General features: G+C 63.6%; 1 protein-coding gene across 1 annotated transcript; it reads right to left on the bottom strand.

Moving 5' to 3' along the window:
- Window positions 1-734: 734 nt before the first annotated feature.
- On the bottom strand, window positions 735-11,886 carry TOMM40 (translocase of outer mitochondrial membrane 40). The gene is made up of 9 exons (XM_088539157.1): window positions 11,739-11,886; window positions 10,728-10,795; window positions 10,041-10,133; window positions 8,400-8,501; window positions 5,168-5,273; window positions 3,759-3,881; window positions 2,441-2,517; window positions 2,241-2,343; window positions 735-874 (listed from the first exon to the last, which is right to left on the bottom strand). Exons 1-9 carry the CDS (start codon window positions 11,884-11,886, stop codon window positions 735-737), a joined length of 960 nt encoding a protein of 319 aa, XP_088395283.1.
- Window positions 11,887-14,646: the final 2,760 nt, after the last annotated feature.

Raw genomic sequence — 14,646 nt, 5'->3', positions numbered from 1 at the left:
GCCATGACGGTCATGATGATGTTGGTCATGATGTTGGCCGTGATGGTCACGATGACATTGGCCATGATAACAATGGTCACAATGTTGGTCACGGTGACATTGGTCGCCCTTGGGCCACAATAACATTGGCCGCGATGACGTTGGTCACGATGATGTTGGCCATGATGACGTTGGCCATGATGGTCACGATGACGTTGGCCATAATGGTCATGACGACGTTGGCCGTGATGGTCACGATGACGTTGGCCGTGATGGTCACAATGACGCTGGCCGTGATGGTCACGATGACGTTGGTCATGATGACGATGGTCATGTTGTTGGTCACGATGACATTGGTCGCCCTTGGGCCACAATAACGTTGACCGCGATGCCGTTGGCCATGATGACGTTGGCCATGATGGTCATGATGACGTTGGCCGTGATGGTCACGATGACGTTGGACATGATGACGATGGTCATGTTGTTGGTCACGATGACGTTGGTCGCCCTTGGGCCACAATAACGTTGACCGCGATGACGTTGGCCATGATGCTGGTGGCCGCGATGACATTGACCGTGATGACATTGACCGCGATGACGTTGACCGTGATGACATTGACCGCGATGACGTTGACCGCGATGACGTTGACCGTAATAACATTGACCGCGATGACGTTGGCCGCGATGACGTCGGCCATGACGGTGGTGGCCATGATGACGTCGGCCATGCCGGCGGTGGCGGCCATGCCGGCGGCCTAGCCGATGGTGAGGCCAAAGCCGCACTGGAACTTGTTCTTGCGGTGGTTGAGGAAGGCCCCGAGCGCCAACGTGAGCGGCAGCGGCGGCAGCTTCTTCTCCAGGACGGCGCCCACCACCCAGTTGCTGTCCACGGAGCCTGGGGACACCGGGGGGACGTTGGGGACGCGTGGGGACAGCGGGGGACGTTGGGGACAGCGGGGGGACGTTGGGGACGCGTGGGGACAGCGGGGGACGTTGGGGACAGCGGGGGACGTTGGGGACATGTGGGGACAGCGGGGGACGTTGGGGACAGCGGGGGGACGTTGGGGACGCGTGGGGACAGCGGGGGACGTTGGGGACAGCGGGGGTGCTCACGGGGAAGCCTTGGGGACCTCGGGAACTCTATGGGGACAGGAGGGATCCCCATGGGGACATCAGGGACCCCCGGAACCCCCATGGGGACATCAGAGACCCCTATGGGGACCTCAGGGACCTCATGGGGACATCAGCAACCACCATGGGGACACCAAGGACCCCCATGGGGACCTCGGGGACCCCATGGGGACCTCAGAGAGCTCTTGGGGACGTCAGGGAGCCCTTGGGGACCTCAGGAACCCTTATGGGGACATCAGAAGCCACCACGGGGACATCAAGGACCTCCGTGGAGACCTTGGGAGCCCTTGGGGACCTCAGGGACCCCGTGGGGACCTCAAGAACACTCATGGGGACATCAGAGATCCCTAAGGGGACATCAGGGAGCTCATGGAGAGCTCAGGAACCTCCACGAGGATCTCAGGAACCTCCATGGGGACCTCGGGGAGCCTGTGGGGACATCAGGGAGCCCATGGGGACACAGGGGGGGTCCCCATAGGGACCTCAGGGAGCCCTTGGGGACATCAAGGACCCCCATGGAGACCTCGGGGAGCCCTTGGGGACATCAGGGTGCCCTTGGGGACATCAGGGACCCCCATGGGGACCTCGGGGAGCCCTTGGGGACATCAAGGACCCCCAGGGGGACCTCAGGAACCCCCATGGGGATCTCAGGGACCCCGTGGGGACCTCGGGGCGCCCTTGGGGACATCAGGGAGCCCATGGGGACCTCAGGAACCCCCATAGGGACCTCGGGGAGCCCTTGGGGACATCAAGGACCCCCATGGAGACCTTGGGGAGCCCTTGGGGAGCCCTTGGGGACATCAGGGAGCCCATGGAGACCTCAGGAACCTCCATGAGGATCTCAGGAACCTCCATGGAGACATTGGGGCGCCCTTGGGGACATCAGAGAGCCCATGGGGACCTCAGGAACCTCCATGAGGATCTCAGGAACCCCCATGGGGACCTCAGGGAGCCCATGGAGACCTCAGGAACCTCCATGAGGATCTCAGGAACCCCCATGGGGACCTCGGGGAGCCCTTGGGGACCTCCGGGAGCCCTTGGGGACACCAAGGACCCCCATGGAGACCTCGGGGAGCCCTTGGGGACATCCAGGCCCCCCCTTGGGGACACGGCCGCGGCGCCGTCCCCACCTCGGAAGAGCAGGTGGCCCTTGGGCAGGTCCAGCTGGTAGCCGAAGGCGACGCTCGTGTCCTGCAGCCGCGTGCTGGCCTCGAACTCCACCCCGACCTGCAGCTGTGGGGACAGGTGACACCGGTGACACCGCGGGGGACACGGGGACACCGCGCGGGGCCACCCCGCCGTGTCCCCAAGGACGTCCCCGAGGTCCTACCTGCTCGTTGGCCTTGTGGTAGTAGGTGGCGTGGGCGCCCGCCTGCCCCACGGTGACGGTCCCGATCCAGTTGGGGGCTGTTGGGGACACGGGTGTCCCCAGGGTGTCCCCAAGGTGTCCTCATGTCCCCAGTGTGTCCCCAAGGTGTCCCCAAGGTGTCCCCATGTCCCCGGGGTGTCCCCAGGGTGTCCCCAAAGTGTCCCCAAGGTGTCCTCATGTCCCCAGGCTGTCCCCAAAGTGTCCCCAGGGTGTTCCCAAGGTGTCCCCATGTCCCCAAGGGGTGCCCAGGGTGTCCCCAAGGGGTCCCTAATGTCCCCAGGGGGTCCCCAGGGGGTCCCCAGGGTGTCCCCATGTCCCCAAGGTGTCCCCAGGGGGTCCCCAATGTCCCCAGGGTGTCCCCAGTGTGTCCCCAAGGTGTCCCCAGGGCGTCCCCAAGGTGTCCCCATGTCTCCAAGGTGTCCCCAGGGTGTCCCCATGTCCCCAATGTGTCCCCAAGGTGTCCCCAGGGTGTTCCCAAGGTGTCCCCATGTCCCCAAGGGGTGCCCAGGGTGTCCCCAAGGGGTCCCTAATGTTCCCAGGGGGTCCCCAGGGTGTCCCCAGGGTGTCCCCATGTCCCCAAGGTGTCCCCAGGGGGTCCCCAATGTCCCCAGGGTGTCCCCAGGGTGTCTCCATGTCCCCAGTGTGTCCCCAAGGTGTCCCCAGGGCGTCCCCAAGGTGTCCCCATGTCCCCAGTGTGTCCCCAGGGTGTCCCCATGTCTCCAATGTGTCCCCAATGTGTCCCCAAGGTGTCCCCAGGGCGTCCCCAAGGTGTCCCCATGTCTCCAAGGTGTCCCCAGGGTGTCCCCATGTCCCCAATGTGTCCCCAAGGTGTCCCCAGGGCGTCCCCAAGGTGTCCCCATGTCCCCAGTGTGTCCCCAGGGTGTCCCCATGTCTCCAATGTGTCCCCAGGGCGTCCCCAAGGTGTCCCCGGGGTGTCCCCAATCTCCCCACGGTGTCCCCAAGGTGTCCCCATGTCCCCAGGTATCCCCAAGGTGTCCCCACGGTGTCCCCGTGTCCCCATGGTGTCCCCAATGCCCCCCCAATTCTCCCCCCAATGCCCCCCAGGGTGTCCCCAAGGTGTCCCCAGGGTGTCCCCAGGGTATCCCCAATGTCCCCACGGTGTCCCCATGTCCCCAATGTCCCCCCAGGGTGTCCCCAATGCCCCCCCGATGTCCCCCAATGCCCCTCCAATGTCCCCCCAATGCCCCTCCGATGTCCCCCCGATGTCCCCCAATGTCCCCCCAATGTCCCCCCGATGTCCCCCCGCGGTGTCACCCACCTGTGTACTTGGCCGCCAGGGACACCACTGTCCCCTCCTCGCCCGGGCGCCGGTGATAGACGAGTTCCCCCCCGAGGGCCAGCGCCGCGGTGACACTCTGGAGGTAGTGTGCCACCAGGATACCTGGGGACACATTGGGGACAATGGGACATCATGGTGACAATGGGGACACTCTGCAGGTAGTGTGCCACCAGGATACCTGGGGACAATGGGGACACATTGGGGACAATGGGACATCATGGGGACACTCTGCAGGTAGTGTGCCACCAGGATACCTAGGGGACAATGGGGACACATTGGGGACAATGGGGACAATGGGACATCATGGGGACACTCTGGAGGTAGTGTGCCACCAGGATGCCTAGGGGACAATGGGGACACATTGGGGACAATGGGGACAATGGGACATCATGGGGACACTCTGGAGGTAGTGTGCCACCAGGATACCTAGGGGACAATGGGGATACATTGGGGACAATGGGGACAATGGGGACACTCTGCAGGTAGTGTGCCACCAGGATACCTGGGGACAATGGGGACACATTGGGGACATCATGGGGACACTCTGGAGGTAGTGTGCCACCAGGATACCTAGGGGACAATGGGGACACATTGGGGACAATGGGACATCATGGGGACACTCTGGAGATAGTGTGCCACCAGGATACCCAGGGGACACATTGGGGACAATGGGACATCATGGGGACAATGGGGACAATGGGGACATCATGGGGACACTCTGGAGATAGTGTGCCACCAAGGTACCTAGGGCACACATTGGGGACAATGGGGACAATGGGGACACATTGGGGACATCATGGTGACACTCTGCAGGTAGTGTGCCACCAGGATACCTGGGGACACGGTGGGACACTTGGTCACACTGTGACCCCCTTAGTGACACGGTGACCGTCTTGGTGACACTTGGGGACATTGGGGACGTACCTGACCCCGCCAGCACGTCCGGGTTCCCCAGTGTCACCGCCGCGGTGAAGTGACACATTTGGGGACACGTTTGGGCGCTCCGTGACCCCCTTGGGGACATGGTGACCCCCTTGGTGACACTTGGTGACACTTGGTGACATTGGTGACATTGGGGACGTACCCGACCCCGCCAGCACGTCCGGGTTCCCCAGTGTCACCGCCGCGGTGAAGTGACACATTTGGGGACACGTTTGGGCGCTCCGTGACCCCCTTGGGGACATGGTGACCCCCTTGGTGACACTTGGGGACATTGGGGACATTGGGGACGTACCTGACCCCGCCAGCACGTCCGGGTTCCCCAGTGTCACCGCCGCGGTGAAGTGACACATTTGGGGACACGTTTGGGCGCTCCGTGACCCCCTTGGGGACACTTGGGTGACCCCCTTGGTGACACTTGGTGACACTTGGGGACATTGGGGACGTACCCGACCCCGCCAGCACGTCCGGGTTCCCCAGGGTCACCGCCGCGGTGAAGTCCCCTCCACGGAGCTCCCCGTCCAGCTGCCAGTTGACGAACTTGGCCTGTTGGGTCTGGGGACAATGGGGACAACGGGGTCAATGGGGACAATGGGGACAATGGGGTCAATGGGGACAATGGGGACATTGGGGACATCAGAGACATCAGGGTCAATGGGGACAATGGGGACATTGGGGACATTGGGGACGGTGGCACTGCGGGGGGGTCCCGGGGCAGCCCCGTGGTGTCCCCATGGTGTCCCCATGTCCCCAATGTCCCCATGATGTCCCCATGTCCCCATGGTGTCCCCTACCTGGAAGGCCACCTTGGAGCACACTCGTGTTCCCAGCTGATGTCCCCAATGTCCCCATGATGTCCCCAATGTCCCCTACCTGGAATGCCACCTTGGAGCGCACCCGTGTCCCCAGCTGATGTCCCCATGGTGTCCCCATGGTCTCCCCATGTCCCCATGGTGTCCCCATGATGTCCCTACCTGGAATGCCACCTTGGAGCGCACCCGTGTCCCCAGCTGATGTCCCCATGATGTCCCCATGTCCCCAATGTCCCCATGGTGTCCCCATGGTGTCCCCATGATGTCCCCATGGTGTCCCCATGGTGTCCCCATATCCCCATGGTGTCCCCAGGTCCCCATGGTGTCCCCTACCTGGAAGGCCACCTTGGAGCGCACCCGTGTCCCCAGCTGATGTCCCCATGGTGTCCCCATGATGTCCCCATGGTGTCCCCATGTCCCCAATGTCCTCATGGTGTCCCCATGTCCCCTTACCTGGAATGCCACCTTGGAGCGCACCCGTGTCCCCAGCTGATGTCCCCATGACGTCCCCATGTCCCCAATGTCCCCATGGTGTCCCCATGTCCCCTTACCTGGAATGCCACCTTGGAGCGCACTGGTGTCCCCATGATGTCCCCATGGTCTCCCCATATCCCCATGATGTCCCCAATGTCCCCATGGTGTCCCCTTACCTGGAATGCCACCTTGGAGCGCACTCGTGTCCCCAGCTGATGTCCCCATGGTGTCCCCATGTCCCCATGATGTCCCCATGATGTCCCCATGATGTCCCTTACCTGGAATGCCACCTTGGAGCGCACCCGTGTCCCCAGCTGATGTCCCCATGGTGTCCCCAATGTCCCCTTACCTGGAATGCCACCTTGGAGCGCACTCGTGTCCCCAGCTGATGTCCCCATGATGTCCCCATGGTATCCCCATGGTGTCCCCATGTCCCCATGATGTCCCCATGATGTCCCCAATGTCCCTTACCTGGAATGCCACCTTGGAGCGCACCCGTGTCCCCAGCTGGTGTCCCCATGGTGTCCCCATGTCCCCAATGTCTCCATGGTGTCCCCATGGTGTCCCCTTACCTGGAAGGCCACCTTGGAGCGCACTCGTGTCCCCAGGTGATGTCCCCATGGTGTCCCCATGTCCCCAATGTCCCCATTGTCCCCTACCTGGAATGCCACCTTGGAGCGCACTCGTGTCCCCAGCTGATGTCCCCATGGTGTCCCCATGTCCCCATGATGTCCCCATGGTGTCCCCATGATGTCCCCATGGTGTCCCCTTACCTGGAATGCCACCTTGGAGCGCACTCGTGTCCCCAGCTGATGTCCCCATGGTGTCCCCATGATGTCCCCATGGTGTCCCCATGTCCCCATGATGTCCCCATTGTCCCCTACCTGGAATGCCACCTTGGAGCGCACCCGTGTCCCCAGCTGATGTCCCCATGGTATCCCCATGTCCCCAATGTCCCCATGATGTCCCCATGATGTCCCCATGATGTCCCTTACCTGGAATGTCACCTTGGAGCGCACTCGTGTCCCCAGCTGATGTCCCCATGGTGTCCCCAATGTCCCCATGATGTCCCCAATGTCCCCAATGTCCCTTACCTGGAAGGCCACCTTGGAGCGCACTCGTGTCCCCAGCTGATGTCCTCATGGTGTCCCCATGTCCCCAATGTCCCCATGATGTCCCCTACCTGGAATGCCACCTTGGAGCGCACCCGTGTCCCCAGCTGATGTCCCCATGGTGTCCCCATGTCCCCATGTCCCCAATGTCCCCATGGTGTCCCCAATGTCCCCATGATGTCCCCTACCTGGAATGCCACCTTGGAGCGCACTCGTGTCCCCAGCTGATGTCCCCATGGTGTCCCCATGGTGTCCCCATGTCCCCATGATGTCCCCTACCTGGAATGCCACCTTGGAGCGCACCCGTGTCCCCAGCTGATGTCCCCATGGTGTCCCCATGTCCCCATGTCCCCAATGTCCCCATTGTCCCTTACCTGGAATGCCACCTTGGAGCGCACCCGTGTCCCCAGCTGATGTCCCCATGGTGTCCCCATGTCCCCATGTCCCCAATGTCCCCATGGTGTCCCCAATGTCCCCATGATGTCCCCTACCTGGAATGCCACCTTGGAGCGCACTCGTGTCCCCAGCTGATGTCCCCATGGTGTCCCCATGGTGTCCCCATGTCCCCATGATGTCCCCTACCTGGAATGCCACCTTGGAGCGCACCCGTGTCCCCAGCTGATGTCCCCATGGTGTCCCCATGTCCCCATGTCCCCAATGTCCCCATTGTCCCCTACCTGGAATGCCACCTTGGAGCGCACCCGTGTCCCCAGCTGATGTCCCCATGGTGTCCCCATGTCCCCATGTCCCCAATGTCCCCATGGTGTCCCCAATGTCCCCATGATGTCCCCTACCTGGAATGCCACCTTGGAGCGCACTCGTGTCCCCAGCTGATGTCCCCATGGTGTCCCCATGGTGTCCCCATGTCCCCATGATGTCCCCTACCTGGAATGCCACCTTGGAGCGCACCCGTGTCCCCAGCTGATGTCCCCATGGTGTCCCCATGTCCCCATGTCCCCAATGTCCCCATTGTCCCCTACCTGGAATGCCACCTTGGAGCGCACCCGTGTCCCCAGCTGATGTCCCCATGGTGTCCCCATGTCCCCATGTCCCCAATGTCCCCATGGTGTCCCCAATGTCCCCATGATGTCCCCTACCTGGAATGCCACCTTGGAGCGCACTCGTGTCCCCAGCTGATGTCCCCATGGTGTCCCCATGGTGTCCCCATGTCCCCATGATGTCCCCTACCTGGAATGCCACCTTGGAGCGCACCCGTGTCCCCAGCTGATGTCCCCATGGTGTCCCCATGTCCCCATGTCCCCAATGTCCCCATTGTCCCCTACCTGGAATGCCACCTTGGAGCGCACCCGTGTCCCCAGCTGATGGACCAGCTGCGCGTTGAGGCTCCCGCTGTTGTCCATGTCCCCAACCAGCACCGGGAAGGCCTGGGGACAGGGGGGACAATGGGGACAGGGGGGACAACGGGGACCCGTGGGGACAACGGGGGACCCAGGGGGACATCGGGGAGCCCATGGGGACATTGGGGAGCCCATGGGGACAACAGGGGACCCGTGGGGACACTGGGGACCCCAGGGGGACGTCAAGGACCCATGGGGACAACAGGGACCCGTGGGGACATCGGGGACCCATGGGGACATCAGGGAGCCCCAGGGGACAACAGGGGACCCATGGGGACAACAGGGGACCCGTGGGGACGTCGGGGAGATGACACGGACCCATAGGGACACTGGGGATCCATGGGGACATCTGGGAGCCCCAGGGGACACAGGGGACCCGTGGGGACATTGGGGAGCCCCAGGGGGACGTCAAGGACCCGTGGGGACAACAGGGACCCGTGGGGACATCGGGGACCTCACGGGGACATCGAGGAGCCCAGGGGACAGAGGGGACCCGTGGGGACAACAGGGACCCGTGGGGACATCAGGGAGATGGGAGGGACACATAGGGACATTGGGGAGCCCATGGGGACATTGGGGACCCGTGGGGACATCAGGGGACCCATGGGGACATCAAGGACCCATGGGGACAGAGGGGACCCGTGGGGACAACAGGGACCCATGGGGACATTGGGGAGGTGGCAGGGACCCATGGGGACATCGGGGAGGTGGCAGGGACCCATAGGGACATTGGGGAGCCAATGGGGACATTGGGGACCTGTGGGGACATCGGGGAGCCCCAGGGGGACGTCAAGGACCCATGGGGACAATGGGGACCCATGGGGACAACGGGGACCCATGGGGACATTGGGGAGCCCATGGGGACATTGGGGACCCGAAGGGACATCAGGGAGCCCAAGGGGACAGAGGGGACCCATGGGGACATTGCAGGGGTGGCAGGGAACCATGGGGACATTGGGGAGCCCATGGGGACATTGGGGAGCCCATAGGGACATTGGGGACCCATGGGGACATCAGGGACCCATGGGGACATCGTGGGGGTGGCAGGGACCCATAGGGACGTTGGGGACATCCGGGAGCCCATGGGGACGTTGAGGACCCCATGGGGACATCGGGGACCCGTGGGGACATCGGGGACCTGTGGGGACACTGGGGACCTCACGGGGACAACGGGGACCCCCTGGGGCCGTTGGGGCCACCGTCACCCGCTGTCCCCATCGTCCCCATGTTCCCCCATTGTCCCCATTGTCCCCCATGTCCCCCATTGTCCCCATTGTCCCCATGTCCCACCTCGGTGGTGCTCAGCTGCTGGCTCCCATTGTCCCCATGTCCCCCCATGTCCCCCCATGTCCCCCCATGTCCCCTGTTCCCCCCATGTCCCCCGTTGTCCCCATGTCCCCCATGTCCCCCCATGTCCCCCATGTCCCCCGTTGTCCCCGTTCCCCCCATTGTCCCCCCGTTGTCCCACCTCGGTGGCGCTCAGCTGCTGGCTCCCATTGTCCCCGTTCCCCCCATGTCCCCCATGTCCCCCCATTGTCCCCATGTCCCCGTTGTCCCCATTGTCACCTCGGTGGCGCTCAGCTGCTGGCTCCCCACGTAGGTGGCCCCGAAGTGGTAGTTGGAGTCCCCCAGGGTGCTCAGGGCCACCGTGTGGTTGACCTGGGGACGGCGGCGTCACCGGGGCCGCCCCAGTGTCCCCAATGTCCCCAACGGCCCCAACGGCCCCAAAGGCCCCAATGTCCCCAGTGTCCCCACAGCCCCGACGGCCCCAATGGCCCCCAATGGCCCCTCAATGACCAGTGTCACCACCCCACGGCCCCCAATGTCCCCATGTCCCCCATGTCCCCAATGTCCCTCCCATGTCCCCCAATGTCCCCAATGGCCCCACATCCCCCATGTCCCCCCATGTCCCCCCATGTCCCCAGTGTCCCCCCATGTCCCCAATGTCCCTCCCTGTCCCCCCATATCCCCCCACATCCCCCATGTCCCCAAGTGTCCCCAATGTCCCCCCGTGTCCCCCCATGTCCCCCATGTCCCCCCGTGTCCCCAATGTCCCCAATGTCCCCAGTGTCCCTCTGTGTCCCCAATGTTTCACTATGTCCCCATTGCCCCCCAGGTCCCTCCCTGTCCCCATGTCCCCCCACATCCCCCATGTCCCCAATGTCCCTCCCTGTCCCCCCGTGTCCCCAATGACCCCAATGTCCCCCCGTGTCCCCGATGTCCCCAATGTCCCCCCGTGTCCCCCGGTCCCACCTGGAAGTGGTTGCTCAGCCCTTTGTTCACCGTCAGTTTCACCCCCTCCATCTGCACTGGGAAGAGCTCTGGGGCGGGGGGGGGCGGGTCAGCCCCACGGCGCTGCCCCATAGCGTGTGGGGCTGCCCCATAGCGTGTGGGGCTGCCCCATAGCGTGTGGCGCTGCCCCATAGCACCGCCCCACGGCCCTGCCCCATAGCGTGTGGGCCTGCCCCATAGTTGGGCTGTCCCATAGCACCGCCCCATACCCACATAATGTGGGTCACCCCACACCTGTGGGTCAGCCCCACACATAAGGGTCCGCCCCACACCTATGGTTTGCCCCACACACATGGGCCCGCCCCATATCTATGGGTCACCCCACACCTATGGGCCCCCCCACACTTATGGGCCCGCCCCACACCTATGGGCCCACCCCACACCTATGGGACTGCCCCACACCTATGGGTCACCCCACACCTATGGGTCCGCCCCACACTTATGGGTCACCCCCCACTCTATGGGTCACCCCACACCTATGGGTCACCCCACACCTATGGGTCACCCCACATCTATGGGTCGCCCCCCACTCTATGGGCCCCCCCACACCTATGGGTCACCCCACACTTATGGGGCGCCCCACACCTATGGGCCCCCCCACACCTATGGGTCACCCCACACCTATGGGCCCTCCCACACCTATGGGTCACCCCACACTTAGGGGTCACCCCACACTCTATGGGTCACCCCACACCTATGGGTCACCCCACACCTATGGGTCGCCCCCCACTCTATGGGTCACCCCACACCTATGGGTCATCCCACACTTATGGGGCGCCCCCCACGTGTGGGGCAGCCCCACACTTAGGGGTCACCCCACACTTAGGGGTCCGCCCCACACCTATGGGTCACCCCACACTTATGGGTCACCCCACACTTATGGGTCGCCCCACACCTACGGGTCGCCCCCCAATCTATGGGTCACCCCACACCTATGGGGCGCCCCACACTTATGGGGCGGCCCCCACCCACCTCGGCAGCGCCGGTGACTCTCCTCGAAGGCCCCCGGATTCGGCAGCGGCTCCGCGGGGGGGGGGGAGGGGGCGGCGCCCCCCGGCGGGGGGGGAGGGGGCAGCGGCGCGGGGGGGGGCGGGGAGGCGGCGGCCAGAGCGTTGCCCATGGCGACGGCTGCGGGACCCCATAGGGACCATCAGTGCCCATAGGGACCATAGGGACCCATAGAGACCATAGGGACCCGTCAGTGCCCATAGGGACCATAGGGACCCATAGAGACCATAGGGACCATAGGGACCATAGGGACCCATAGGGACCCATAGAGACCATAGGGACCCGTCAGTGCCCATAGGGACCATAGGGACCCATAGAGACCCATAGGAACCCATAGGGACCCATAGGGACCCATCAGCGCCCCATAGGGACCCATAGGGACCCATAGGGACCCATAGGGACCCATAAGTGCCCATAGGGACCCATAGGGACCATAGGGACCCATAGGGACCCATAGGGACCATAGGGACCATAGGGACCATAGGGACCCGTCAGTGCCCATAGGGACCCATAGGGACCCATAGGGACCCATCAGTGCCCATAGGGACCCATAGGAACCCATAGGGACCATAGGGACCCATAGGGACCCATAGGGACCATAGGGACCCATAGGGACCATAGGGACCCATAGGGACCCATAGGGACCATAGGGACCCATAGGAACCCATAGGGACCATAGGGACCATAGGGACCCATAGGGACCCATAGGAACCCATAGGGACCCGTCAGTGCCCATAGGGACCATAGGGACCATAGGGACCCATAGGAACCCATAGAGACCCATAGGAACCATAGGGACCATAGGGACCATAGAGACCATAGGGACCCATAGGGACCCATAGGGACATAGGGACCCGTCAGTGCCCATAGGGACCCATAGGAACCCATAGGGACCCATAGGGACCCATAAGTGCCCATAGGGACCCATAGGGACCATAGGGACCATAGGGACCATAGGGACCCATAGGGACCCATCAGTGCCCATAGAGACCCATAGGGACCCATAGGGACCCATAGGGACCATAGGGACCCATAGAGACCCATAGGGACCCATAGGGACCCATAGGGACCCGTCAGTGCCCATAGGGACCATAGGGACCATAGGAACCCATAGGGACCCATAGGGACCCATAGAGACCCATAGGGACCATAGGGACCCATAGGGACCATAGGGACCCATAGAGACCCATAGGGACCCATAGAGACCCATAGGGACCCATAGGGACCACAGGGACCCATAGGGACCATAGGGACCCATAGGGACCCATAGGAACCATAGGGACCCATAGGGACCCATAGGGACCCATCAGTGCCCATAGGGACCATAGGGACCCATAGGGACCCATAGGAACCCATAGGGACCCATAGGGACCCATAGGGACCATAGGGACCATAGAGACCCATAGGAACCATAGGGACCCATAGGGACCCATCAGTGCCCCCATAGGGACCCCCCAAGTGCCCCATAGGGACCCACAGACCCATAAGTGCCCCATAAGTGCCCCATAGGGACCCATAGGGACCCCCAAGTGCCCTGTAGGGACCCCCGGACCCCCAAGCGCCCCATAGGGACCCATAAGTGCCCCCATAGGGACCCCCAAGCGCCCCCTATGGGTCCCCCAGACCCCCAAGTGCCCCCATAGGGCCCTATAGGGCCCCCCGGCCCCATAAGTTTCCCCCAAGGGCCCCATAGGGTCCCCCAGACCCCCAAGCGCCCCCCAAGTGCCCCCATAGGGCCCCATAGGGTCCCCCGGCCCCATAAGTGCCCCGTAGAGCCCCCCAAGCGCCCCCTATGGGTCCCTATAGGTCCCTATGGGTCCCTATGGGTCTCTATGGGTCCCTATGGGCCCCTATAGGTCCCTATAGGTCCCTATGGGCCCCTATGGGTCTCTATGGGTCCCTATGGTCCCCTATGGTCCCCTATAGGTCCCTATGGGTCCCCTATGGGTCCCTATGGGTCCCTATGGGGTCTCTATAGGTCCCTATAGGTCCCTATAGGTCCCTATGGTCCCCTATGGGTCCCTATAGGTCCCTATGGGTCCCTATGGGGTCTCTATAGGTCCCTATAGGTCCCTATAGGTCCCTATGGGTCCCCTATGGGTCCCTATGGGTCCCTATGGGTCCCTATGGGGTCTCTATAGGTCCCTATAGGTCCCTATAGGTCCCTATGGTCCCCTATGGTCCCCTATAGGTCCCTATAGGTCCCTATGGGTCCCTATGGGGTCTCTATAGGTCCCTATAGGTCCCTATAGGTCCCTATGGTCCCCTATGGTCCCCTATAGGTCCCTATGGGTCCCTATGGGTCCCTATGGGGTCTCTATAGGTCCCTATGGGTCCCTATGGGTCCCCTATAGGTCCCTATGGTCCCCTATAGGTCCCTATGGGTCCCCTATGGGTCCCCTATTGGTCTCTATAGGTCCCTATAGGTCCCGCCCCCCAAGTCCCCCCCCCGGTCCCCCCCCCCCCCGGCGCCCCCCGGCCCCTCCCCCCCCGCTCTCACCCACGCGGCGGCGGCGGCGGCGCCCGGACCGGAAGCGGGGGGGGAGGCGCCGGCCCCGCCCCCTGCCGGCCCCGCCCCCTCCGCCCCGCGCGCGCCGCTCCCATTGGCCCCCGCCGCCGCGGCCGCCGGAAGCGGGAGGGGTGCACCATAGAGACGCGCAAGGGCGACGCGGCCGGAGCGGCCCCCGCGCCCGCCGCCATCTTGCGGCCGCCCCGCGGTGGGGGGGAGGGAGCGGGGTCCGCCGGGCGCCATGGCGACGGCGCGGCCAATGGGAGAGCGCGGGGCTGGGGGCGGGGCCAGAGGGGCCCTATAGGGGCTATAGGGACCCCTTGTACCTATAGGGGGCTATAGGAGCCCTATAGGGGGCTATGG

This window comes from Tinamus guttatus, unplaced genomic scaffold (assembly GCF_059628265.1).
Source record: "Tinamus guttatus ecotype Peru unplaced genomic scaffold, ASM5962826v1 Tinamus_guttatus_pri_ptg001435l, whole genome shotgun sequence".
Classification (NCBI taxonomy): domain Eukaryota; kingdom Metazoa; phylum Chordata; class Aves; order Tinamiformes; family Tinamidae; genus Tinamus; species Tinamus guttatus.
Note: the sequence above shows the minus strand (reverse complement) of the source record. Positions and strands in the feature narration are given on the sequence as shown.